We start from the raw sequence: 26,397 nt of genomic DNA, 5'->3' as shown, positions 1-26,397 counted from the left end.
GTTACGGTTGTCGTGGCTGTCATATTTCAATGAAAGAAATTCCTTCTGTACACCTGACACCATATATTCCAAAGGCTGCATATTCTCACAAGAACAAAAACATCTAAAAACAGATGCAAATACTCTCTTCCTGTTTAAACAGGTACCACTGAAATGCAAGAGTGCATGTGTGCCCTTCATCCAAATAATGAAAAGACTGCTGATGTGTATTTTGGTGTTCAGAAGTATTTAATTAAAAAATGTTGATGACTTACTGACAATTTACTTTGCACTCAAGTGATTTTATTGTGGTGTTAAGTTGACTGTCAGCTCCCACTCTAAAAACAAAATGAAACTAATAACCCAAAAACGAACACATGCAGATATTGGTGATCCAGTCCCATTAGTGGGTACATGTCGGGTAATATGCAAGCACATTTTGGATCAACAGACAGTGGTAGGTTCAAAGATGGGAGACTTTGCTTTAAAATTCTGTTTTACAGAAAAAAAAAACAGGAAACAAATGCTCAAGTGACATTCATACAAGAGAAGCATTAAGTGGTGGTGGGGGTCTGGTATCCGAATCTTACTGGAACTCACATTATTCAGAGACCTTGAGGAAGAGTAATTACTGCTCACTGGCTCGCTACATTAAAATTAGTCAATACACAATAGTGTTAAGGCTTGCTCCTGCAGAACATCTGATTCACTGCATTTGTGTGCTGGCCAGTTTCGCCTTTGCTGACAGCAGATCGCAGTGATGAGGCCAGACTGCAGCCAGCCATCACAAGTTTGCATTTTACAGTTGTGTTTTTTTTCCCCTCCTTCACGAACCAGTCATTCATTTTTACACAGAAACAAACAGCTGCCAGTCTCCAGACCTTGCTTTCCCATTACAGAACCTACATTACGCTGTTTCTGTGACTTTCCTTAATCTCCACACTCTGCTACGCTGAGGGCTTTTCAGCACTTGGAGCTTAAGCATTAACCATTAACAAAACAAGCACAGAAAAACTAATGAGGTACATTTCACCTATTTCCATGTAAATTGTTTGTTTGTAGCCATTGTTTGGGGACACAATGGGTTGAAATGCTAATGAATGCATCCGAATAACGTCCTCCTAATGGCAGTCTGTTTATAACCATTAGCCCAGAGGCATCGCTGTAACTCAATCCTTGGGGGTTAAGGCCAGATTTAGACCCATTTGAAGCTTCCCAAAGGGCAGGTTACAACTTACAGAAAAAGCAGGGAAAAACACCCTTCGGTAAACAAACCCCTCTGTCACACCGCGGTCTCCTGAGCCTGACTGACATAAGTCCTGTTTCCCCTATCAGATTGGACTCATTGACTTTTGGGCTAATGCGCTCCTGTGCAGAATGAACAACGCAAATTCTGTGTGTGTGTGTGTGTGTGTGTGTGTGTGTGTGTGTGTGTGTGTGTGTGTGTGTTTGAGTGTGTGTGTGTGTGTGTGTGTGTGTGTGTGTGTGTGTGTGTGTGTGTGTTTGAGTGTGTGTTTGAGTGTGTGTGTGTGTGTGTGTGTGTGTGTGTGTGTGTGTGTGTGTGTGTGTGTGTGTGTGTGTGCGCGCGCGCGCGCTTGTGGATTGGGTGTTTCCGTTTGTTCTCACTCATCACCACTCTGCCAGTGACACAAACACACACTGTTCACAAATAATGTAGCTGAATTCCCAAAAATACATTTATCAGCAGAAATTACCATAAAGGGCTTCTGAATTTTGATTGCAATGATTGTCTTACAGATGGCTGAAATACACATTTTTTCAGGTAGTCGACGCCCAAAGAAGCCAAATGAAAATGAGTATGTGATTTAAAGAGAAACACAAAAGTGATCTACTTTATAGTTCTTGGTAAGAATGACATAGTTCTTGCTTTGTACAGATAATATATTGGCACGGTCATTGAGAAATATGTATTGTATGTGTATATGTATGTTACATACATATGTATTGTATATGTATGGTACCTCTGAAGTGTAATTACCTCTGGAGAGTATTGAGTTTTAGTTTCATTGTAATTTCTTGTCCCTGCAACTGCACAAATGATCACTGCACATTCGTGTTCAGAGACAGAGCAGTTCACTAGAAGCAGGCAAAGAGCAGTAGAGGATTTGTTTTTTTTTTCAGGATTTTTTTTGGGCCTCGTTTTACAGGTAGTTCGCTAATTTTGCCGGATACGCTCTGTGCCCCTTGAAACAACCCCACAGGCCCTTGTGTGCAATCTCATGCTGTAAACAAGAACATCTGAAGGTCTGACTAAACTGTCTGACATGCTTGTTTCATTTACTGCATTAGTTCAATACATAAATCTACACAAATATATATTGGCTGCATTTTAATTTATGTAACAGCCTCCTCCGCAGATCTATTTCTGACTGCACTAAAACATTTCAGTACATCAGAGAGAATCAAGTATCTATAAAAAATGTATGCCTTATAATACATTTCCATATACTACAAGATGACACGCAACTGTTGTTATGAAACAGATATAATGGAAATAAACCAAGCTGGCTATTCAATACTCCCACTAATTTTGCACCATGTAGTATTGCTTATTATGTGATTTCCCCAGTTTTGGTCATCTCTGTGACCAAACAGTCCCAAAAATAACAAAAATTATATCACAGTTAAGGAAAAACAGCAAAACCTAAAGACTAAATAGCTCTGTTTAATAACCCTCCCAAACCGTCCACAGAGGAAGTTTTAGCATTTAAATAAAACTAATCTTGACTCAGGTGGAGGAAATCTGAAAATTTCGTTTAGCATATTCAGTCAACCTGAGGGGGAAAAAAAAAAATTAAATAAAGATTCTCGTTATAAAATAAAATATAGATATCTATTTATCGTAGATAGATATTTGCGCACAACATTCCTCCCTGCACATTTCACACTCGAGTGCGACCCGAGCTTCTCCTGGCTGCTTCGCTGGTACTTATATTAATTTTATCCTTCTTAGTCTCACCGATTAAAGTGATCAGCGGCCCCGTGCTGCCAGCTCTGACACCGCAGCCGCCCCCTTCTCGCACCCCTTAGAAAAGATTCGCAGGGGGAAGAGAGGGGCGGAAAAAAAAAAGCGAGGGGGGGGAGGGAGGAATGAAAAGACCAAAGTTTTCATTTCGCTGGAACAGGAAAAAAGCGAATTCGAGCCTGTGCTAAATCTCAACTTTATCCGATTGTTCTTTTTCCGGCCTTCCTTTTATGCCGGGATCTGAAGAAACAAATAAAAATGGCCGGGCGTTGGGGGGTGGCTTTTTGTGCTCGCCGCAGACGGCAGTGATTGACGTTACTTTCAGCCAAGTATGACGGCGCGGATTAGGCAAGGTGAATCGGGACGGAGGGGGACCGGCCGCGCCGCTGTCGGGATGATCTGCCGATGCCAAAATGGCCCGAGATCCCCCGGGAGGGTTTGGAGAGGGACAGACATGTCTCTTCTCCTCTGGGTCCAAAATGAGATGCGGAGAGCCAGTCTGCAGTACTGAATCAGGAAAACTTTGCAGTTTAAAAAATGTCAGCGAATGCAGAGATCTCCTTTGGACTCCCATTCTCTCTCAGGCTTAACAGGGAAAAAACTGAATTCATTTCCTGCTCTCGTCTACGGATGTTTTCTAGTCATGGTGTATTCAAATTTCCGTCGGATTAAAACCCACACAATATTCCAGATACAGTCAGCCAGAGTTCCATGGCAACTTTGTCAGGCAGGTGCAATATTAGCACGTCCAGGTCTATATTAATAAACATAACCATTGCACTGCACATGTAATCATGTTTGTTTCATTTATTTATAGTCAACCTTTTGTTAACATGAAACTTACATTCATTCATATAGTATGATTTGGCCTCTTTTAGCATTTTTAATTTTTGTGACACCTTTGTAAAAAGGCTTGGTTTCTACAGTTCCTGTGGTTTCTGTTCTGTTGTCAAGTTTTTGTTATCAATCCACTATGTACTAGACGTCAGTGGTGGTTATGGATATGATGGGTGAACTTTTGATGCAATGGGAAATCTCTGATCACCCGCCCTCTCTGTGGACAATAGTCGGGGGTCGGAATTATCGCTTTCATCCTTTGACAGGAAGCAACACACTGTTATTAGCCATTTCAATGAAAAGAGCATTCTTCGCCTGTCCACATGTAAGGATTACCGCAGTGTACACTATTCAGTGAGACAATTTGCATGGAATATGCGAAGAAAAGAAGGTGTTCAAAGAACTAGAGCAGCTGAGGCTTCTGCCTCCCGGAGAGTCTGGAAACACTGTTCCAAACGTAGGACAGGATTTAACAATGACCATAAAAAATCTATTTATCTAATTTTCTAAGTGTTTGCACTAATTAGTTATTTAGACCAATGTGATCTGTGAGGCCTGAAACTATCACTTCTGACAAACTACTCTTCAAAAACATGCATCTGTATTACATACACACACATACAGGCATACACACAAACAGAATGAGACAGACAGACAGACATACAGAAATGTAGCACCGTGTCTACACTTACATACTAACATTACGTTTAAGCATTCTTTCCCATGACACATGATTCAGAACTTCAGACTGAGAGATTTCTAACATGAATGCATCAATATACTCAATTAGTGAATTCTCTGTTAAATGTCTTGTCCAATTACGGCCCACAGAAGAACAAAGGAATGTGTGGAATGTGTGGCCTTGTCTTGAAGCACGCTGGCAGAGACGTTGGTTCATGGACAATTAAGAACAACTGCTCTGATACCGTAATGGGCCTGGTACGGTGTTTAACAGCGAAGTGTTTACTTTGAGGTGTGTGGATGTCATCTCCTGCATCAAACCATTGTTGCTTTATAGCATGACAGTGTAATCGGTGCTCAGCAATGACAGTGAAATCTGTAAACCAATCCCTATGACTGATGCACTGGTTCCCACTCCTCTAATGAGGACACACGGTAAAATAAAAACATCTAAAAATCGATTTCTTTAGAAGTACACTGAGAAGCAACACATTATGCTACTCAAATTTTACTTTCTAAAGTAATTCATTACAACTTGTTTACCAAATGTGCGATAATTAATGCTTGCTTTACTCTGGTCATTTATCACCAATTGGTGTTGTATTTCACATGTAGTTCAAATATATTTGTAGGAAATTGCACAAATTACATCCTTTTAAACATGCGATTATTTTATGTTGGCCTGTTCTTTATATTTAATCAAATTAAATTATTGTAAGTCTCATTGTTGAAAACATTATGCAAAACTCCATTCCCCCTGCTCTTTACCTCAAACAATATCTTCCATCTTTTGAATGTAGGCACCTGAATGAATACACGTTTGATATATTTTCAATTCTCAATCATTTGACATATCAATATTTCCCACAAATTGTTAGCATGTAAGCCATTTTTTACCCCCATACAACACCTGGGGAGGTCACCGCTGTGGTTGAGAGTCTTAATCAAAGTGTACCTAATTTCTGATGAAACTTCTACATGAAGTCTCTCTCACCACACTTCCAGAGATATCTGCCCATTCCCTAGACATTCTGCACACGGATGAGACTGGAGTGTAAAGGTTTAGGACGGAAACCTTTGCTCACAGGAGCAAAATGTTTTTCAGTCCTGTGCCGTCCCACCAGTATCTGACTCAACTTACAAGGCACATGGGTTTCGAGTGGTCCCTCTTCAGCCAGCCAAAGACACTGGACTTTGATAGGACAACTAAAAAGCTAGATGTTTTCATGCGGGCAACACTGAAAACAGGAAAAAAAAAAAAAAAAAAAAAGCCAACGAGCTCTCCCCGCCACTGTGGCTCCGATCATGGGGATAAAGAGACAGCCACTGAAAAGAGCACAGAGTGAGGGGCAGGGAAAGGGTAAAATTAAAAAAAAAAAGCCTAACTTAAGAAAGTGGCAAGAGAAAGCAGGGTGGAAAGGAAAAAAAAAAAAGAAAGAGGGGAGAGCCGCTTCTTTTCAATGGCTGTCCCCCCACCGGGGGCGGGCTGAATGGCCGAGTGAGAGAGCGGCATGCGCAGCGTGCCCCGCGCCCGGGCGCTCGCCCCTCCGGCCCTGCTGCTCTTTTATTGGCTGCCGGTGGGCAGAGGGCTCCCCGGGACGCTCAGCTGGTCAAGCGAATGGCCCCGGCGCTGAGGCCCCCGTGCCACCTTACCAGCCACTCAGCCACGGGGAGGGCGACTTGTCAGGAAGGAACATTTTGGGGCTGTCACCCAGTCTCTGTATAAACAACCAATGGCACCACAGAAACCACTGAGAATCAAGAAAACTATTCGGTAGAAGAGGCACATTGCTAATCACAAGACACAGTAAGACAATTTAAATGGTTAATACCAATATCAACCTTACAGTAAAAACATGGGTGGAAAAGTGAAGCTAATAACATTAAAGGGTAGTAGCAGACTGAGTTACTTTAGAAATGAAAACTCGCATAGCACAAGGGGTAAAGTAAAAAGCAGCTGATAAAATTCTGGGTTTTACGCAGCACACTGGCAAAGTTTCTATTTTCCTTTTAAGGAAAGTATGCTTTGATATTTTTTAAACGATGTCCTGGACAAAAAAAAAATAAAAAACAGCCAGCTCGGTTCTGTCCTTTTTTCTCCCACCCATCCGTTTCTTCCTCCTCCTCCTCTAAATGGAAAACAACAATCGCCTGTGATCTCTACCCTGCCTTCTCTCCTATAATGGGAAAACTTCACCTTGTGTCCCTTGCAATTCTTAAAGAATTCTTTTGCTGTTATTCCTACAAATCCAATTACAGATTGTTGAGTAGCTAGTGGAGTAAGCTTATTGAGGAGTGTCACATCGCTAAGTCGTGCGTATGTGTTTCAGTTTGTAATGTGGTCTGAGCTGCTGTAGAGGTGTCAACTTAAAATGCAAGTAAGTAGCTGAACAGGGGCTAATCCCGGCGACTACTCCCCTGCAGCCAAATAGTGGCGCAATGAATGACAGAGTGAATGCGGAGATGCACAGTGCTTATCACTCCCTGCCAGATGGCGGACCTGGATCAATGCACACGTGCCACGATCAATGCATTTGATAAAGAATTAAGAAGAAAACTGTACATGTTATCAAAGAACTTGTACATGGCATAATTATGATTCTGCATGTGTGTGCCCATGATACTGGAAACTCAGAGGCAGGTGATAATGGAAACGATAGGGAGACATGGCTCCGAGGCTACAGCGTCTGCCCTTAGCGTTCAGAAAGCCTGGTCAAATAGTTCAGGAACCATTTTCAGGAGGGAAGGAGGAAATTTTAAAAAGAGAGAGGGAGGTGGTGTGTGTGTGTGTGTGTGGGGGGGGGGTTGTTATTACAGTGTGTTGGGAGGAAGGCCTGTGGCCAAGCTTGTCCTTCTGGGAGATGACATTTAACGTCTAGTAAGGGTGGTAAAATCTTTGAAGCACTCAGGAAAAAAAGGTAAATAAACGACAGAATAAATAAACAAGGAAGTATGTAAACACCCTCAGCAATTACACAGCGTGACTGCTTTAATGAGAGATACGAGGCAGAGAGAAAGGCAAACAAGCAGAAATGAGAGAGAGGGGGAAAAAACATGCTTATTTAAATATTCATTTGCCCAACCTCGGGTGTGCCTGCGTGTAGGTAGCATATTTGCATTTGAATGTCATCACACCCTGGCGTCCAAGAACAACTGCAGTTTAAAAAACACATTTTTGTTTCAGATAAAGGAGGAAGTGTGAGAAGCAGGACAGTAATTACGGAAGTCTCTGCTACTGAGGCGACAGTGAGGTTAGTTCTCCGGCTGGGTAATTTCAAGTGTTCGCCCTTTAAAAGACAAGACAGAATTACAATACAGGCAATTCAAACAGGACCTGCTGTACATGTCACAGACTGAATTCTGGCAGGACGAAAACAGCACCAGAGAATTGTGGGTGACTCATATCCAAATTAGACCTGAGCAATTCATCTTGCCAGTAAAATTTAGCTGTCAATATTAATTTTGCACCTGGGAAGCATTTTTCTTCTAATAAGCACAAAGAGCAATGAACCGTATTACACAAGTATTTTTTATGGCCAAAGCAGAAAATCTAGGCTTTAAATGCATAATGCATTTTTTTCTGTTACATCACATTACTCACACGGCCAGGTGCTCTCTAATTGTATCACACTAAAAGTCTGTTTGACCAAAACATTTGCACTTTGTGCTTGTAATTTTTTGCACAAAATTGTCTGCTTTTTTGCAGGCATTGAAAATGTACCGACTTTGCAAACACAATATTACTCTTGAATCATTCAACAGCGTGGGAAGCCGACTTTTGACTACAAGTCAGGCGCTCTCTCTCCTACAAAAAAAAAACCAGAGGAGAGCAAAAACACACACGCGAAAAAAAAAAATCCCACCGCAATCAGTAATGACAAATCGCTCCGCCGTAGACTTGGGAGGGAAGCATGAAGACAGGCCCAGTGCGTCCGGCGCTGATGGCTTGATCAGCCCTTGTGGAGCCATACAAGGAGCTGTCTCTCAAGCAGATTCTCAATTTTGAGGAGCCCTTTGATCTCAGTTCAAGCCAATTCACGGACATCAACTGACGAGGCGGCATGAAACACCCCGATGCTCAGGCCCGGATTCCCGGCAAACTATTCGGTTTCATTAAGGCCGAATCTCCAACAAAGAGAGGGACAAAAAAGAGAAAAGGCACAACAGTGGAAAAAAAGAAGCAATGCAAGAAAACCATTACTGCAGTTCGAATGCTGAGAAAGACGGGGGTAGGGGGGGGGGGGCGGCCAGGGAAAGACAGAGAACATGTGATATTAGCATTTTAAAATGTAGTGTTTAAAAGAGAAAAAAAATTGCTTCACTGCCTTTGAAGAGAAGAGAAGATAATGGGGTCCTTGGCGTGTTTGTTGGTGCTCAACCAAACTGGCGAGTTAGCTGGGAGGTCTGGTGCCCTAATTGGCCTATTTAAATTTGAATTTCAAGCCTGCAAGTTACACCAATTGATACTACATCGTTTTTCTATTTTTTTTTTTTAATCACTATTATCCAACAACCAACCTTCCCGTTAGGATTAAAATCTCCAGAGGTTTAATAATAATAATAAAAAAAAAAAAACAGGCGAACACAAAGACCCTGAATGGAAAACTCACAGCGTTCACTTAAAAATCCACATGACGTCTTGGCAGATTCTTAAAGGAGAAAGTCACCCGATGAATGTCAAATTATGTCGACAATGTGAAAGTTCAATTTTGTGTGAAACAGGAGAGCGACAGGCATCTGTCTTCTAGTTTTGGGAGAGTCAGAAAGGAGAGTAGCATGAGAAACTTCATGTTTCCCCTCAAAGATAAATGAATAAATTAACCAAATGTAAAAATTAAATGAAGTTGGAGGGGTGTGCAGGAAGGTCGAGGGCGGAGCGAGGGTTCAAAGGTTTGTTCTGTCCCTCACTTTGACAGTGAGGGTCACAGACAGCTCTGAGAAGTCACCACACTGCCACCGAGGGGGGGCTGGAGCAGGGGGGGGGGGGGGGGGGGGGGCGTCGGTGAAAATCAAACACAGCCCAATTAAACTAATCATAACGTCCCACTGAACACGAGGAAGCTCACCTGGACTCTCCCGCACTTGAGCGTGCCTTCACGACTCCGCAGCGCTCGCCACTTTAATTACCCTGGCCAGAGCTCTGTGAAATTGCTGTCCTGATCTGCTAATGGCTGAGGAGATCTGGAAGAACGTTTTCACTCGCCTGGGTCTCTGCTATGTTTTTCCCCCTTTTAAAATTCCACTTGGCCTTACCGAGCGCAGAGTCCGCAAGAGAAAGCATTCTCCAGCCCCAGCATTTGTGGGTTTTTTTTTTTTCTTTTTCCTTTTTTCAAACCACTGCTACTGGCGAGATACAGAACCCTTCCAAGTAAGTGAAATTTAAGAGGGCTATGGGGAGGGCTTTTTATGACTGTTCATTAATTACCAATTTGCTTTCAGCAGGGGGCATGACATTACAAGGGATCTGGCTAAAAGTTCTAATAGATTATGAAGACCACCTAGGAGGAGCGGCCCGAGAAAAGTACAAAACAATTAATACTGTTGCGCCACTATCAAAGTGGCGCAACGGCGCTCAAAAACACTGCAGATTGCGTTGGAAGACCAAAAAAAAATAAAAAATGAAATTAGTGAACTCACATCAAAAAGAGAAGACAGGGGTACCGGCCCAGCACAACGGGACGCAATTAGGGTGGCACATGGGAAGGGCATGGCAGGAGCGAGCCTCTGATCCCAATCGTGGAGGGAGGGTTTGAAGGTGCTTTTGAGTGCGGGGCCGAGCGGAACGCGCCGGCACGGCCGGATGAATCGCAGCCGAGCTGGCCAGCACCTCCGCACAGTGTTCACTTCCACCGCAAGCACCCCCGTTCCCATGATCACGTCCCCCCTCGTTCTTCAGCCCCCTTATAGCGGCTTCTTACTCTTTTGCTGTGCTGGTGGCTTGTGTCTAAACTCAGTCCGGCGTTCGACACACCCATCCCCAAAGCCTGCTCTCCCTTTTGCTCCCACACAACCACGATTGCCCTGGAAGAATGAAGTCAGATTTAATTTAATTAAAATACTCCTTATGCATGCTAAACCACAAAGTCGCCACTTAGAGAGATAGAACCGGCAGGGCCACCCCCGCGATGACATGTTGGCAGCGATTTTTCTTAGCAATCAAAACAAGACATCTAGTAATCTAATCTAAATCGCTAACAATTATCAGCCCAGCGAGGCGGGGATTTGTTTGATCAATGCTTTCTAAAACTGAAACAATTCAATATTTCGCTGCGCTAATGCACTGCGGCCTCATTAGAGTCGTCCTTGGGAAAGAAGCCTTTGGGACAAAAGTGGAGCAATTTAGAGGAAAAGACCTTCCTGACTGGGATAAAAGATGCCTCCCTCTTACAGCCGAGGAGACGACTTTGAGCGCGAGGCAAAAAACTGAGTTCGGAAGCTTTGAAAATTTCACACCAGTTAAATTTAAAATGTTATTCCTCTTCAGAGGATTTTACACAGGTTGGTCTCGGAGGTTGTCGTTCATTTCTAGATAATGCCGAAATGGTATTCCGTGGGCTTGCGTTCAAAAGACTTAATTCAAGGGCATCCCAATTCCTTTTAAAATTCACAGGGCAAACAAATGCCAGCGCAAAGCTGTCGCGTTTTAGATATTTTATTACCAAAAGGTATTCATTTAATTTCTGAAATCCCTCGTTGTGACTCTCGATGCCGGAGCTGGCAAATTTCGCAATTTTTTTTGAAAGCAATGTAGAAGGTTAGAAGCGATTATGTGGATTTGAACATCCCATTTTTGTGCAACTTCAGGCTTTATATACCCTCTATATTCTGTGCTCAGTCAACCATTTTTATTTTGTGTCGCAGATCTCCCAGTCATGCTTAGGGTATCAATACAATATGTGGGTGGAAAAAAAAATAATAAGAGAATGACTTTTAAGGCAATGAAAGGGAAAAGGACAATTTTGTTCAGTCCTACCAAAGTTAAATACATGCAGACAGAGAGAGAGACATTCTCAATAGGCCTGGGAAACATATAATGCTACTTTAGAAAACCTCCAAACCGGCCATCCTCAGTGGACTCTGCCACTGAAGAGGGGCCAATGAGGAGGTGTGAAAAGGAAGCTGGAAAGTGTACCGCACGGACAGGTGCAGAAAACTGACTTGTGTTTCCCTTTCCGCTGTGTCGCTGCGGAGGCAACAGCATACCTGCAATACTGAGACAAGGAGCCCATGCTACAGTACTAAAGTGCCAAGAGGAGGGACAGGAAACGGGATCACGCACATGCCGGAACGTATTCATGCGCACATTCATACTAATATTCGTGCTTGCATCGAGGATCACACTTATGCTCACATTCATACTCAAAGTAGTGACAACTCTGGCAGGTTAAGAAACACACATTGCGCATACACAGAAACACAGGCTTCACACACTGTTCCTGTAGCTCCTGCCATTGCCATTGTGACTGAATTAAGCTCCTGGCATATTCCCCTCACCAGGGGGAAAAAAAAAAACAACACACTGACAAAAGCAAAGGGAGTTCACTACTTCATATGTATGTTCTGTAATTTGCCTTTTTTTCCCCCCCTGTACTTCTTCCATTTTCTTTAATATCGCCATGACGTGATGCTTGAAATATCAAGAAGCCATTATGGGACGCATGACAGTAAACGGCGCGTTAGGCTAATCACCCTAATTACTGGCGGGTGCAGCACGGTTCACATTAAGTGTGACTGCAGATTATGCGCGGAGGCAAGCGTGTTCTCTCTAGCAGTTATCTAATTTACCCTTCATATGAGAAACCCAGCAGGTTTCCCCTCATGGCTGGGACAGATTCATTTGCTCCGAAAAAGAGGGAGGGGGAGGTGGCCTCCCCTGTTCTGCAGTAGATGTGTACATATACTAATGCAACAGAAGAGTCCCTACGATGAACAGTGCCCATGGTGACCACGCCCCTACCCCCTCTTACTTACATCAGTGATGTGTGTGGGGCGGGGCGGGGCAGCGGAGTGGGCGTTGGCCACGTGCTTGTTTCCGGCCTTCAGGGCAGCATCTCGTCGGGCCTGCTCCAGGAGAAGCCTGGCTCTTTCCTTCAGCTCCTCCTGACGCGACTGCACCTTCTGTCAGGCATGGAACCAGAGGTAGATGGGAGTTGAGCTTAGGGTTCCACCCATGCTACTAACACAGAACTGCGGCAGAAATAGTGGGATGGTAGAATGAAGGTTGATTCATGGCCTGTTCGCAGAAGTTATATTTCAAGCCATGCTTCACTTTCCATCATTTCCATATGTACAAAATATAAGACACCTACTTTTATCCCATGTATGCATGTTTCTCAGTTGCACTCATTTTACAAAAGTGCATACAGTAAATATTTAAATGTGTATTAAATAGAGGTGACCAAAATATTGCAATCAACATTTCCCATTTTCTGGGGAGATTTAAGTACTAAAACACCAGAATTTCTAATAGTGAGCACTTCGAAAGATATTCAGCATGTATGTGGTTAGTGTGAACTGGTATTTCCTACCTTTTCTTCTGCAGCATTAGATTTCTGAACAGTCACCATATGCTGAAAAACACAGAAGTATCACTTTAAGAATCTGAATAGCAAGGCTTTAAAAAGAGAATATTTTAGTAGGATTCCAAAATGGCATTTTTCAATCTTATACTTGGGATCTATCTTTAATGTTTCAACAGGAAATAAATGTTTTTTTTTTTTGTCATCGCAAATATTTTCTCATTACAAGGATTACCAGGCCCAGTGATCACCAGATTCCTGACTATCAGGCTTTCTGTGAATTATGACAACACAGACACCTTCTCCTCCACTAATGGAACACTATCGCGACTCACATCGGCAGTAATCCATGCGCGAGGATAGATTTATCTAACAGGTACACAGAATTAGTAAACTTTGGGACATGGCACACCGGCATGGTGTCTGACTTGTGCGCTCCACTGCTATGCTTGCCAAATTGGACAAATAAAATGACATGAAATCGATCAAGATTTTGCTGAATCACTGTTGCAATTCAAAGTCCTAAATGCCTTGCTGATAAACAGGGACTCAGTCAAGGAAATTCTCCAGTGAGGCGAAACGGATGAGAGGCCCGATCAGATATATCCGTCTGTGTAGGCAAGCACCGCTATCGATGCAGGGACAACTAACTACAACGAAATGGCTGGCATGCTATTTTTTTTTACTTTCCGTCTGGGTTTTCAGTGTATGTGAAATTAAATGTTTATGAGTGACAGTTGCTCCATCGTAGCATGTCCCACAGAGGGAAGTATCACTGTAGCAGACGAAGATGAGTACCTGGCCGTGCTTGGGGGATGTGTCTGCATGGTTGTGATGGGCACTGGTGTCGGCGGTGGAGTCGGACTCAGAGTGCCGCAGGCTGGCCCTTTTCTTTTTGATGAGGTCTGCATCCCTGTTGTAGGAGAATCCCAGTTTGTGAGGCGCGGGGGGCCCTGCCCTGTGAGTGGGGGAGCCAGGGTCCAGCCCCCTGCCGTCCAGCTGGCCTGCCCCCGCTCTCTCCCTGTCCCCCTCAACGCAGCTTGTGGGGGGAGACGCACCCTCTAGTTTTCTCCTACCCTCCTCAGCCCTGGGCTCCAGGTCACTCAGGTCCAGAGTGTTCACCTTCAGTAGCGTCCGTTTGCCTGGTGCCGGCGGGCTTTGTGCCACGTCAGTGACGTCACCCCCCACCATGCCACCCACAGACTTCAGAGCAGGTCTTGGGGTTGGGTCAGGGTCAGAGGTCCTAGACAAACTGGGCGGTGATGATCCCTGCCTGGGAACGGAGGTAAGGGCTGGTAATGATGGGATTCGGCCTCCTGAAGGCTCCTCTGAAGCTGAGACAGCGACACAACCGGCAGAAATGCCAACACCCGGCACGTCCTCCTTGGGTCCTCCTGGCTGGCTCGTCCCGTTGGCAGCGCTGGCAATGGGCTCTGCCTCAGTCTCTCGGTGGACGTCATTGAGCTCGGCATAAAATTTGTCTTGGTCGATGGAGCTGTTTGTGTCCGTCTCAAAGTCGCCCACTTTGTATGTGCTGCGGCTGCTGTTGGCCTCGATCTGGACCACGTTGAGTTCCTCGCCACTGAAGTGGGCTCGGATCTGGTACAGGTAGGTCATGACAGTCAGCTTGTCAGGGATGGCCAGCAACACCATGTCTGAGGGCTCCAGAAGCCTAGAGATGCCCAAGCTGGCAAAGCCATCATATGCCTTGAACAAAGAGGAACAGGGACTGTACATTACTATGAGCCTATCTAATGCCTGACAACCACTGATCCCAACTGTGATAATTTATTGATAAATACAGCATTTCAGCTTTTGAGCACTGCTGAAGCCACAATAAGACTCACTGTACACCTGTATTACAGCAAGCTAGTAACACATTTCCATTCCTCGTTTTGTTTTTACCATATATTTTTATAACCAATTTGTATATATCATTAATGACAACAGTGATGCTAAATATAGAAAACTTTATACATTATCAACAACACAGAAACAACAGACAATAATAAACAATAAACTTAGAAATCAATAAACAGCTCATACTGTGGAGGCAGTCAAAATACACAGCCCAAAGAGTGTAACTGGCATTTTTGAGCCTCAAAAGATGGTGACATATTGACATCAGAGGCAAGCCCTTAATCCAACAAGTGAAAGCAGATAGGTGTTGATAGCTCACATTTAACCAGTACTGCTGGAGTTACAATGATCTTCCCTGACAACAACTGCCTTGTTCATTGTACACAAACTGGGACTGCGTTTGTCTGTGTCCCCCATTGCTTCTGGTTCATCATTAAGGGATATGTATGAAAAATGTTAAAGTGAAGCGGTGAGACAGGTCCACCCCCAGCGGCCATGTTTAAACAGGTGCCCGGGGTTCAAGGCCGGAGGAGCTGGCTATGTCTGACTGGATCTGGAATAGGACAATCAGGAACCACTGGGACGTGTCCGCAGTGACAGGGAATGTCAAGGATGGTTCTCCGAGATAAGGGAGATATAAAGAAACACTAAACTAATCCGTCCTGCACCTTATCACCACACATCAACCTGCTCAATTCTGATGCCTGTGTAATTGCCACGATTTTTGCTGATGAAAAATACAGGCACGTAATCAAGGAGCAAAACTCAATCCCAGAGCATCCATTAGACTGACGGTCTCATAACGAAAAAAAAAGAAAAAAGCAGCAAAAAACGCCAAGTTTCCACTCTCCTGGGTTTACAAGACCCCCCTTCAAGCCCCCCCGCCTCCGCCCCCTCCCCCAGTATCACGGCTTGTATCTAGAGCCAGCTGATAGCATCCGTAATTTCAACCTGTTGACGAACACCGTTGTTGTTGTCTCAGGGGCCTGACATTTCGGATCGGCAGGTTTATCAAGTTTTCCCCTCCCCCTTGAATAATCGAGGTAAGCCGATTCTCAATTTACAATTAATTACAACTTTTTTTTTTTCCTCGTTCCGTCCCTTCGCATTCTTTTTTTGGGCTCAGCTTTCATGGCGCGAACAATGGCCATTGCGAAAGAGACCTTTATGCAGGGTGAAATGTAAAGTAAGGACAGTGGAAAAAGAAAAAGAAAAGGAGAAAAGAGAAGTGTGCTGTTACCGCGCTCCCTTTAAAGTTTTCACTTTCGCTCGCCTTCTGCAGAGAGAGAAAGAGAAGGGGGCCGACAAGGGCCCTGATTGGGTTTCTAACACTCTCAGAGGAGCAAAGTGTGTTTTTATTGTTCTCCCCTTACTGAGTGTATTCTCCCAAAGAGAGCCACAAGCTGGCATCTCAATAGGGGAGGAAAAAAAAGAACAAGTGCTTTCGGTGCTTATTTCAATATATGGTTTGTGCTGGAAGTTGAACGGGCTGGAATGCTTTATTTTTTTTTTTTCTCTTGAATGCTTTCGAAAACAGAATTCTATTTAGTAATCTTACCGGCATCGATATCCATGAATGGTCGCCGCATTTTTGTTTGCTTTCTCAGAAAGTTTCTGCATTTGACACATCCCCTGTAATCACGGCCCTCAGTCCCAACAGAGCGATTTTTGTGTCCCACCTCCCCACCTGCCCCCCAAGCCCCTGAGAGTGTGCTGAAGAGCACATTGTTTCTGACTGGCTTAGCCAGCTCTGAAAAGTGCCCCTTCACTGTGACTGACATCCATCAACTGCCGTCACTCAGCAACAAAGCCAGAGGCTATATTCTAAACATTTCCTAATTATACTGGACAGTAACATACTCGCATAGATCAGATATCCTGGGAAATTACTTCTTCCACTCCTCCTCACGCATGTCCCCACACACACACACACACGCACACACGCACACACACACACACACACACACACACACACACACACGCTCGCGCACGCGCACGCACGCACGCACGCACGCACGCACGCACGCACGCACGCACGCACGCACGCACGCACGCACGCACGCACGCACACACGCCCTTTTAATTCTGTGATTACAGATCGTTTACAGCTTACAGCCCATGAAACTGAGGCTATTCCATCCCCATCAGAATTGATTGTTCAAATCTATCAGAGTGCATTTCAATTGAGTCCAGGATTATAAAAATCATTACTAAGGAAGAGAGCACGAGTATCTGATGGCAATCACCGTCTGAGACGTGGACAAACAGCACGGGCCTCTGGTTTCCCCTCTCAACACCGGCCTGCCCCACCCCCTCCCCCTGAAGAGGGCAGGCCCTTAACCTTTCCTGCCCCTGCAGCAGTCACCTGTGACTCGGCCTTAACCAGCCTCTCCGTTTACCAGATACCGGGAGCGCTCTGTCATTCAAGCCCCGGGTGCTGGCCTAATTGGGGAGGCAGAGGAGGGGAGAAAAAAAAAAAAAAACCGTGGAAGGCGCTCCGCATCTGCATGGGCCTCCGACGCGGGGCCATTGTTACTCACGTGGCATTCAGCCCAAACAGGGGCACCGGGGGTTATCAGTCAGAGTCGTGTGAGCGCAGGAAATAAACCTGCAGGGAGCTACCCAGATATCCCATGTAGCTGTCAGGCTCAGGGGGCTGGGGGGGGCAACAGTGATGATGACAGGGGATGGAGACAAGGGGGACGGGGGGTAGTGGGGGGGGAACGCACTATGGACAATGCACTCCCTTCTCTGAGGGCAAAGCGTAGGAGGCTATCAGTGATACACTTCAGATCTGACGCACGTAGGAAAAGGAGAGAACAGTGTACAGGAATTAAAGAGGGACTGCATTTTGTGTTATCTCTTTGGCTTTGTGTACACATTTTGGGGTAACACACTCCTACCAAAAGGAACCTGCTTGCTCACACATACATCAGGTACACATGTCTACTGTGCATATACACATATACAGCTATTTCCATCCTTCCTTGTCACAGAAGATATCTACATAGTGGTGGATTGTGTGTGTGTGTGTGTATACACACATGTTAATACACACACTATAGTATATAGTATACATCTGCAAAAATACAGCAAGTCTGTGCATTTATTGTGTCACATCTCTTAATTTGGGACACATCTGGTCGCTTTTCAAATAATGAGTTACTTTATTAGAGTAACAGGCAAAATCTAAATTTATTTCCATTTAAATGTTCAAATAGATCTAATATAAGAACTACTTTAATATCCCCAGTTGTTGCCATAGGTTAAGTACTCTTCTATTTCTGTACCACAGAGTAATTACATTTTCAACTAATCAAATTTGACATACAGTTTACTCAAAGGTTAATTGTCATTTTAGCACCGCAACTGCGTTTGATATTATTGCTGCTTCCTGTGACAGAAGTCTGACCAAAATAAGAAGACGAATACAATGTGGAGTGCACATTCACTGAAATGCACGTTTACACTGGTATGAACGGGGCCACACAATAAAAATACGCCAAAGTGACAGATAACCTCTTTCAGCTGTAAAATAGCAGTTTACTGAGCGAGTGAAGCACTCCTTCCCCACTCAAGCGGATATCCAGAAAGCCTATTCGTCGTGGACATTTCACAGAATATTTCCCAATGGAGGAGCCGAGGACGATAAAGGAGGGGAAAAAGTGACAAGAAAGCTGGAGGGGAAAAAAAAAAAGAAAACAGAAAAGGAGGTGTCCGGAAATGCTTTGAACGCAAATGTTTGGCTCTAAACTGGATTACAGCGATCCTCCACCGGTGCCACAAAACTCCCATAACCAGCTTTTTCATGGCCCAAAGAAGGGGACGCAAATGTTCCCGGGACCTCGCGGAAAACGCGCTCCCACCGGCGAGAAGCCGCTTAGTCCATTCGCTGCAGGGTTTAAATTATGATGCTATCAGACCGTTCCCAGGTGACTATCCCCCCCCCCCCCCCCGTTTTCTCGAGGAGGGGCGCAGGAGTAAAGGGGAAAGTAACGCTCGTAACACCCTGTTCCATCTGCAGCAGCAGGGGAGCGTCCTCCCGCGAGCCGCAATTATCAAAACCCCGGACGGGGGCGAGAGCCAAAACAAAACGGCTTACCTGCCTTTCAGGGATTAACACTGTACAAACACATAAAGAGAAATGCGTGTGTAACTGACAACTGAGAGAGAGAGAGAGAGAGAGAGAGAGAAGCGGTTCTCACCTTCTTGTTGTTCTCTTTGATATCCTGAGGATTGAGGGACTTGTAATCACTGGGTGGAGGAGACAGAGCAGCGTGAATTGTCATAGGTTTCGGTAAAACGGGTCTGATGCATAGAAATTGCAAATTCATAAATGCGATCTTTAACGGCCTCGTACTGTAACGTGCAATTTCACAGTTGCGCAATCAACAGAAAGATGAGTGGAAAATAAGCAAATAGCACAGCTAGCCACATGATCAGATGAGCACTTCCATTTCATCTTCCTCACTCTTCACTTTGTAAATTGTAAACGTTCAGGTCAAAAATAGAAACTGACAGGCGTGCACCAGAGGCCTGTGTTATTTGTCTCATCGTATTTAAACACTGACATGGTCTCTTCTTAAACCTTCCCACTGACAACTAGCTGGATGAGATGGGTAACAGGACAAAAAAGGAGAAAACACAAACCAATAAGTTTGATTGGAATGGCAAAAGCAATAAATTGGCTCCACCCATATGCTATTATTCTCCTCACCTACAACCTGTTAGCGCAGAGAGCTGTACGGATTACACAGATATTTCATACTGTGAGTCCTTTTTCACAGGATCCACTGTGCACAGCTGGTTTGACTACCACGTCTGCATCAATGTTGATGTTCAACCCTGAAGCATTCCTAGAGAACACTCACCATTTGGACTTGTGCCTTACACTTACAGTATGTATACACATATCATTTGGATTTGTATGTGTCTGATATCGAACCACCTTAAGAAGAATTTTAAGCAGTGTTAAAATCCCATTAAACTATTAAAAAGGCAACGTTACTCTCATGACAAGTTCAATGGATGACTGCAGTTCTTCAGTTTTGAAGTATCCACATCAATGTCAAACATATATTATGACTGACCCCAACGTCAATTCTTGATTTTTGGAAAACCTCTCATGAAACTGTCCACGCTGTGTTTTTGTGCAAATACTCGCCCACGTTGGTGCGAGTGTGTGTATCTGAATGAGTGAGCGAGAACGCTTCTGTGTGCACGGAGGTGTACGTGTCACTGATTGTGAGATTCAGGGTGGTGCGCGGACGTGCGTGTTTGCACGTCTGTGTATGCACGGGCGTGTGTCTGAACAAGTGTGTGCGTTAGCCCCTCGGGGTGCTTTCTCGGGCTCCTCGGCTCACATGAGGTCGGGCCGGAAGTGGTGCAGCAGGGCGCAGAAGGCCAGGCCGTTCCTCCAGGAGGTGGTGAAGTTGGTGATCTTCACTCCGCGGTAGTTCTTGGTCACCTCCCGGCACCAGACGAGCAGTGACTGGCTGGCGTTGGGCTTCCTGCCCAGGACCGGGCTGGGTATGGGGCTCGGCTGGGGGGGGGGGGGGGGGGGGGGGCGATGAGAGAGAGAAAGAACAGAGAGAGGTAAAAAATCAGGCCAAATTCAAAAAAAGAATCGCATGAAGAAATCATCCAATTAAGTCTGTTTGGCTGTTAAGAAGCAATCACTCATGGGATGACTGAGGGCACTAGAGTTGCAGGCGGAACAGCAGCCTGTGACCACTGGGTCTAGAGCTGGGATCTACACGTGCAAGTCTGTTCATAACAACTGCACTCGACAGACCAGGCCTACAGGCCTACAGGCCTCAGACCTTTTCCCTCTCCTTTTTACAGCGGGTTCTCTTTCATGTGCTACTTCTGCCGTGGTCATCCACTTCAGCCATCTACTACAAACCCCAGCTTTTTCAGACCATGTTTGTTGTTTTTATGGCAAACACTTGGGTTTTGCTGAAATAGTTCAGTACTCCTTTCGCATTCCAAAACTCACATCACTAGCAATTCAATACTGCCATTAAAGTTACCTCACTGGAGCCACAAAATTATTTCTTCCCCCCTCATTTTGACCTCTGTACATTAAACCACAATATCGTTGCTATTTAACTGTAATAAAGAGAACACTTATCAGCCTGAGGCTATACTGTACTTAATCTAGACAAAATAGGGGTTAACATCCTAATGAATACGGACTTATGAGAACACACAGATGCAATACACGCACTTCCTAATGAGAGGTCATATGTTAAACCCAGCACATAGTCATGGATAATGTCAACATAGTATTAATTACCTCTGGCTTTGAAGGCTTATCGAGTGTGGCATTAGTGAACGTGAACATCTCAGAGCTGAGCTTTTAAGCCCAATAAAACCCAGAGCACTTGGAGATGCTGGTCTTTCCCTAGGAGCATGAATCCTGCATGTGTAATCTCGTTACGGCACAAAAACATCTGAGCACGGGCTAATTTTTGCTTTTTAATTGAAACACTCATATCCGCAGACTTTAAAACAATCAGTGACAGTAAGATGAACACAAACGAATGTGTGCTAACACAGATAGCCAGGGTCCTCTAAAAAAACACCCTCGGGGTTCGAGTTTTTGTAATACAAAAGCTATGCGCCTGAGAAATAAATTGCACTCAGTTGTTATCTCCCTCTATCATCAGTAGAGGAAGGGTTACGCTGACAGCCCTGTGATCAAGGGCCCAAAGATCTGCTGGCCAGTCAAAAAAATATCAGCAGCAGCCTAACAACGCCCCCTGTTGGCCGTCTAAAGACCTTGCAAAAGCGGTGGCTGAGTGATTTGAAAAAAAAAAGGAGGGGAGGGGGGGGGTCATTACCATGATTGATGATTTATGAATTAAAGGCCAATTAGGAGAGCTTGTTGGCTATAAACAAACAGACAGCCGCGCACGGGGAAAGCCGCAGAGCTGCAAGCGGTGTCAGCGGTGGGGAGAGCCGGGGGGGGGGACAGCGGTCGAGATGACAGGGTGGTGGATGAGTAAACAGGCCCTGCCGAGCCCTGCGGGCCCCCGGCCGGCTGGAGGGAGGGAGGGGGTGGGGCGGGGCGGGCTGAGCGCTCTGCCCGGGGGGCTCCGTGTGCTGCCCGGGAGGGCAAAGCGTGCGCCAGATGTTGGGTCCCTGTCACATGACCCAAGCACCGCACCAGAGAGCCGTTTTATCCTTCACCTAGCCCGCCCCCCCCCCCACTCTTCCACAACGCCCCTGCCCTCAGGACCGCTAGGGAGAGAGGGAAACTGAAGGGGGGTGTCGGGGGAGGACAGCAGGTAACTGCGAATCCCTGAGTGCAGAGAGAGAGGGAAGAGGAGAGATGGAACAGCGGATAGCAATGGGGAGTGAGACACAGAGAGCGAGCGGGAGATGGAACCAGAGGGAGATAGATTTGCTTTTCTCCTTCCTCTGTGAGACCCATGCTCTGATCCTCTTCATCTTTGCAGTGCTTTAATTTCTTATTGGACCTGCACTCCCTCCCACTTCAAATGGCTGACCACCTTGCTGATCTTCCTCAAGTTATATGGAGTATTATTAATTTAAAGCATTTTTGAGCTAAATTTATATTCATGTGTATAAACAATCGGCATCTTTAAGTCCTACAGAGCACAGCTATACCAAAAAGAAAACCCTCTTGAGCAAAGTAACGGAAGTCATTTTTATGACTTCTGAAATATTCCACTCTCCAGCCATGCCAGCACTGATGAATAAATTCTTGATTTTCACTCACGGTAAAAATGCAATTCAAGGTCTTAGGTGTCAGAAATAAGAATATTAAAATATTAATATAATTTTGTGGGCCACACTAAAAGGTACTGTTTCAAATCTTGCCTCGGCCTTATTATTCCTTATTTTACAATTGTAATTTATCATTTTACACTGTTAGACTGAGAGCTGATTTTGTGCGTATCTTGAAAAGATGACCTCATCGCAGTAGTGTTTATGGATCACTGGGCTTGCGGCCTTGCTTTTTACTATTAAATTATGTTAAATTCATTCTTTTTATTGAAGGGCCCACTCCAAATCCAATAAGGGAGCAGTCCACCGATTCACTTTGATGAAACGTTCTGCAGGCCCAGTGGAGCACACCAGAGGGGAGAAGATGCCTCTCGCCTGCCCTCCACCTCTGAGAGTGTTACACTGTTCACATCCAGCTCCTCCTCCTCTGAGAGTGTTACACTGCTGACATCCAGCTCCTCCTCCTCCAAGACTGTGTCACACTGTTCACATCCTGCTCCTCCTCCTCTGAGAGTGTTACACTGCTGACATCCAGCTCCTCCTCCTCCAAGACTGTGTCACACTGTTCACATCCTGCTCCTCCTCCGAGACTGCCTTACACTGTTCATATACTGCTCCTCCTCCTCCAAGACCGTGTTACACTGTTCATATCCTGCTCCTCCTCCGAGATCGTGTTACACTGTTCATATCCTGCTCCTCCTCCTCCGAGACAGTGTTACACTGTTCATATCCTGCTCCTCCTCCTCCGAGACTGTGTTACACTGTTCATATACTGCTCCTCCTCCGAGACCATGTTACACTGTTCATATACTGCTCCTCCTCTGAGACCGTGTTACTCTGTTCATATACTGCTCCTCCTCCGAGACAGTGTTACACTGCTCATATCCTGCTCCTCCTCCTCCGAGACCATGTTACCCTGCTCACATCCTGCTCCTCCTCCTCCGAGACCATGTTACACTGTTCATATAGTGCTTCTCCTCTGAGGCCGTGTTACACTGTTCATATCCTGCTCCTCCTCCTCCGAGACTGTGTTACCCTGCTCACATCCTGCTCCTCCTCCTCCGAGACCGTGTTACACTGTTCATATAGTGCTCCTCCTCTGAGGCCGTGTTACACTGTTCATATCCTGCTCCTCCTCCTCTGAGACCGTGTTACACTGTTCATATCCTGCTCCTCCTCCTCCGAGACCGTGTTACACTGTTCATATACTGCTCCTCCTCCGAGACAGTGTTACACTGCTCACAACCCAGCTCCTCCATTTAGAGCGTGACAGTCTAGTCACATCGGGCTCCTCTTCTGAGAGCGCGCGACACACCTGAGGCAGGACTCCCTTTGAAGAGATGCTAAAAGTAGCAGTCTAATTTCAGCACAATAATTACTTGGGATTACCGGGCAGGTGCTATTAAAGCAATTAGATGACAACACACTTTAAAACTGCAAAAGCACTTTAGGCAACTAACTTGTCAGCGTTTGCTGCGCTGCTCTGGCACTTAACAGTGGGGAAAAAAAAACAATGCTAACTTAACTCTTTCATTACTACAGCCCTTGAATGGCAATGGGAATTTCACAATTCAATTCCTTTAAGGAGGAAAAAAAAAGACACTTTTTCCTCAGGAAGATGCTGGATGGGAGCCTGCTCAATTTGAATTGCCTCCTCCTTAATCACAGGGATTACCTACTCTTAATAATTATACTAAATTTTAAACAAAATGACACCAAGAACAGATTAATTTTACAGCCAAACACAAGCCATGCCGGAGGGCTTATGTTGGAAAATGACCTTTTTTATTATTATTATTTTTTTTTTGCATTCCACAAATTTATCTTTATCTAGCAAATCAGGGTCTTCCCCATGATATCACTACCATCTGGGCAATAATATCACCGCCATCATCTCATTCTGCTTCTAGGAAGGATTAGGTCTTGTCAGACCCAGCACACAAACAGGGCCCATTTAAATACAGGAGCTCCAGATTTGATTATTGCCAGCTACACAAAAATGACAGTCATTCTGAACATGTCATAATTGGCCAACAATAACACTATGTAAACAGATCAGCGTCTCTTTCAGCTCTGCTGCAGGAAGTAAAAACAGTGTAAATCCGACAATGCAGGAGAGAGGCCCCAACACCAAAGCAGGTTGTCAGTCCTGTCTGACTTGCCAGAACCCAGGCATTGTGCTGTGGCACGTTCAACACCACCAGTGGAGGTGTGCTACGTATTGTAAACTGTACTACACAACTTAGACCTGGGTTCACGCAAACGGGGCAAGAGAGAAAATGTGGAATGCAAAAACAATCAATCAATCTTGCAAGCAAAATGTATTTCTCGGCTATTCTTCTGCTTGCTGCTTCGGGCCAACATGATGTAAAATGAACCTCCGTTACTGTTGCTACCGGCCTGCCTTGGCCCGGCTCCCATCCCAAACCCCGAATTGTTCCCTGTCGCTATCGGTGACACCTGCCCCCCCCTTGCACACGGAGGCCTCCCCTGGCTGCTGCCACCAGACGCGGGAGCGCCTGTCACCTCGCATGCCCACTTCAAAGGCTCCGCAGAGTGCCGCTTTAAATCTTTAAAGGTTACAGCCTCAATATCAGATGGCATCCGGCTGGCTGCAGTTTCGGTTTCCCCTTCGCCGCTGCTCTAACCGCAACCGCTCAGCCTCCCCCGTTTTCGCATCCGGCGTGTCACCTCGGAACGTTATTTCTCGCCCGGGAGGTGGGGAGCCAAACACGAGCCGGCTGGAAAACGAGCTCTCGTGACAACGGGGTTGGCCATGCGTCTCCATAATTGTTTCAGTTCATACATAGGTCTGTACAGGCATTCACTTTTTTAACTGAAATAATATTCAAAATAAGCTAAGGAAAAAAATCACCTCACAGCTACTCAATACATTTACTCCCAGTTTAGTTGCTAGCTGGGGCTTACTTTAGGGCAAATTAAGAGTTATTGTAAACTTGCACAACCTCAAACATGAACACAATGGAACTGATTTAAGAAGAAAGGAATCTAAATGTGCCAACATCTCACTTTTAAGTCCTTAAAGGGTGTCAGCAGATGTCAGCTTTGAGGACGTGTTGAATCTCTTACTCCTCGAAACTTGTAATCCTCTCGCTGGGCTTCAGGCATGACACTCAGCAATGCGCTAACATTACCCAGCACAGCACGCTTTAACAGACGCGGAAACGCAAATTCATGCTTGTGCACATTTTGCATTTCTGTTTATCCGTCTGACTGCATGACTTTGGGCAAAAGAAACAAGTTTGTCAGACAACCTGGAGCATAAAATAGACGGCTGTGAGTTTTTTTTTTTTACCCTCTCATAAAATGTGTGGAAAGACTAGCAAATGAATTGCATCAACTGCAAATTTTTTGTTCTCAACCAGCCAAGTTTAACTGTGGAAATGTTCCCACAATTCGAACAATTCAACAAAGACGACACAAAACAATAAAACAATAATATAATAAAAATAAAACAATAAAAAAACCTTAACGTGGTATCTCTTACACCACCGGTTGTCATGTACTGTCTCTGCTGGTGTTTGCTTTGACCAAGCTCTCAATTACTTAATCACACCTTCAAATTAAAAACCTAATTAGTCTCACCGGAGCTTCTGCGTTCAAGTTACCAAAGAAACTGCAAGCAACTAGAAATTTCACGAGCAGAAAAAGTCCAATTAAAACTTCAATCATGAGACACAGGAGCTAGGCCAGAACAATAAGAGGGAGACAAAGGGGGAAACTCTAGGAGCAGTGATGAGTATTACAGAAACAAATTAT

The 26,397-nt window shown here is 45.0% G+C and overlaps 1 protein-coding gene across 3 annotated transcripts in view; it reads right to left on the bottom strand.

Moving 5' to 3' along the window:
- Positions 1-26,397, bottom strand: part of LOC118777782 (EH domain-binding protein 1-like) — a 129,893-nt gene that overhangs the window by 39,817 nt on the left and 63,679 nt on the right. For all 3 annotated transcript variants that reach the window (XM_036528950.1, XM_036528942.1, XM_036528958.1), the window contains 5 exons: positions 20,226-20,404; positions 19,068-19,116; positions 13,801-14,709; positions 13,012-13,053; positions 12,455-12,601 (listed from right to left, as the gene is read on the bottom strand). In XM_036528950.1, coding sequence (XP_036384843.1) covers positions 12,455-12,601; positions 13,012-13,053; positions 13,801-14,709; positions 19,068-19,116; positions 20,226-20,404 — 1,326 coding nt within the window. The remainder of the gene's footprint in view (positions 1-12,454; positions 12,602-13,011; positions 13,054-13,800; positions 14,710-19,067; positions 19,117-20,225; positions 20,405-26,397) is intronic.

Source organism: Megalops cyprinoides, chromosome 1 (assembly GCF_013368585.1).
Source record: "Megalops cyprinoides isolate fMegCyp1 chromosome 1, fMegCyp1.pri, whole genome shotgun sequence".
Lineage (NCBI taxonomy): Eukaryota > Metazoa > Chordata > Actinopteri > Elopiformes > Megalopidae > Megalops > Megalops cyprinoides.
Note: the sequence above shows the minus strand (reverse complement) of the source record. Positions and strands in the feature narration are given on the sequence as shown.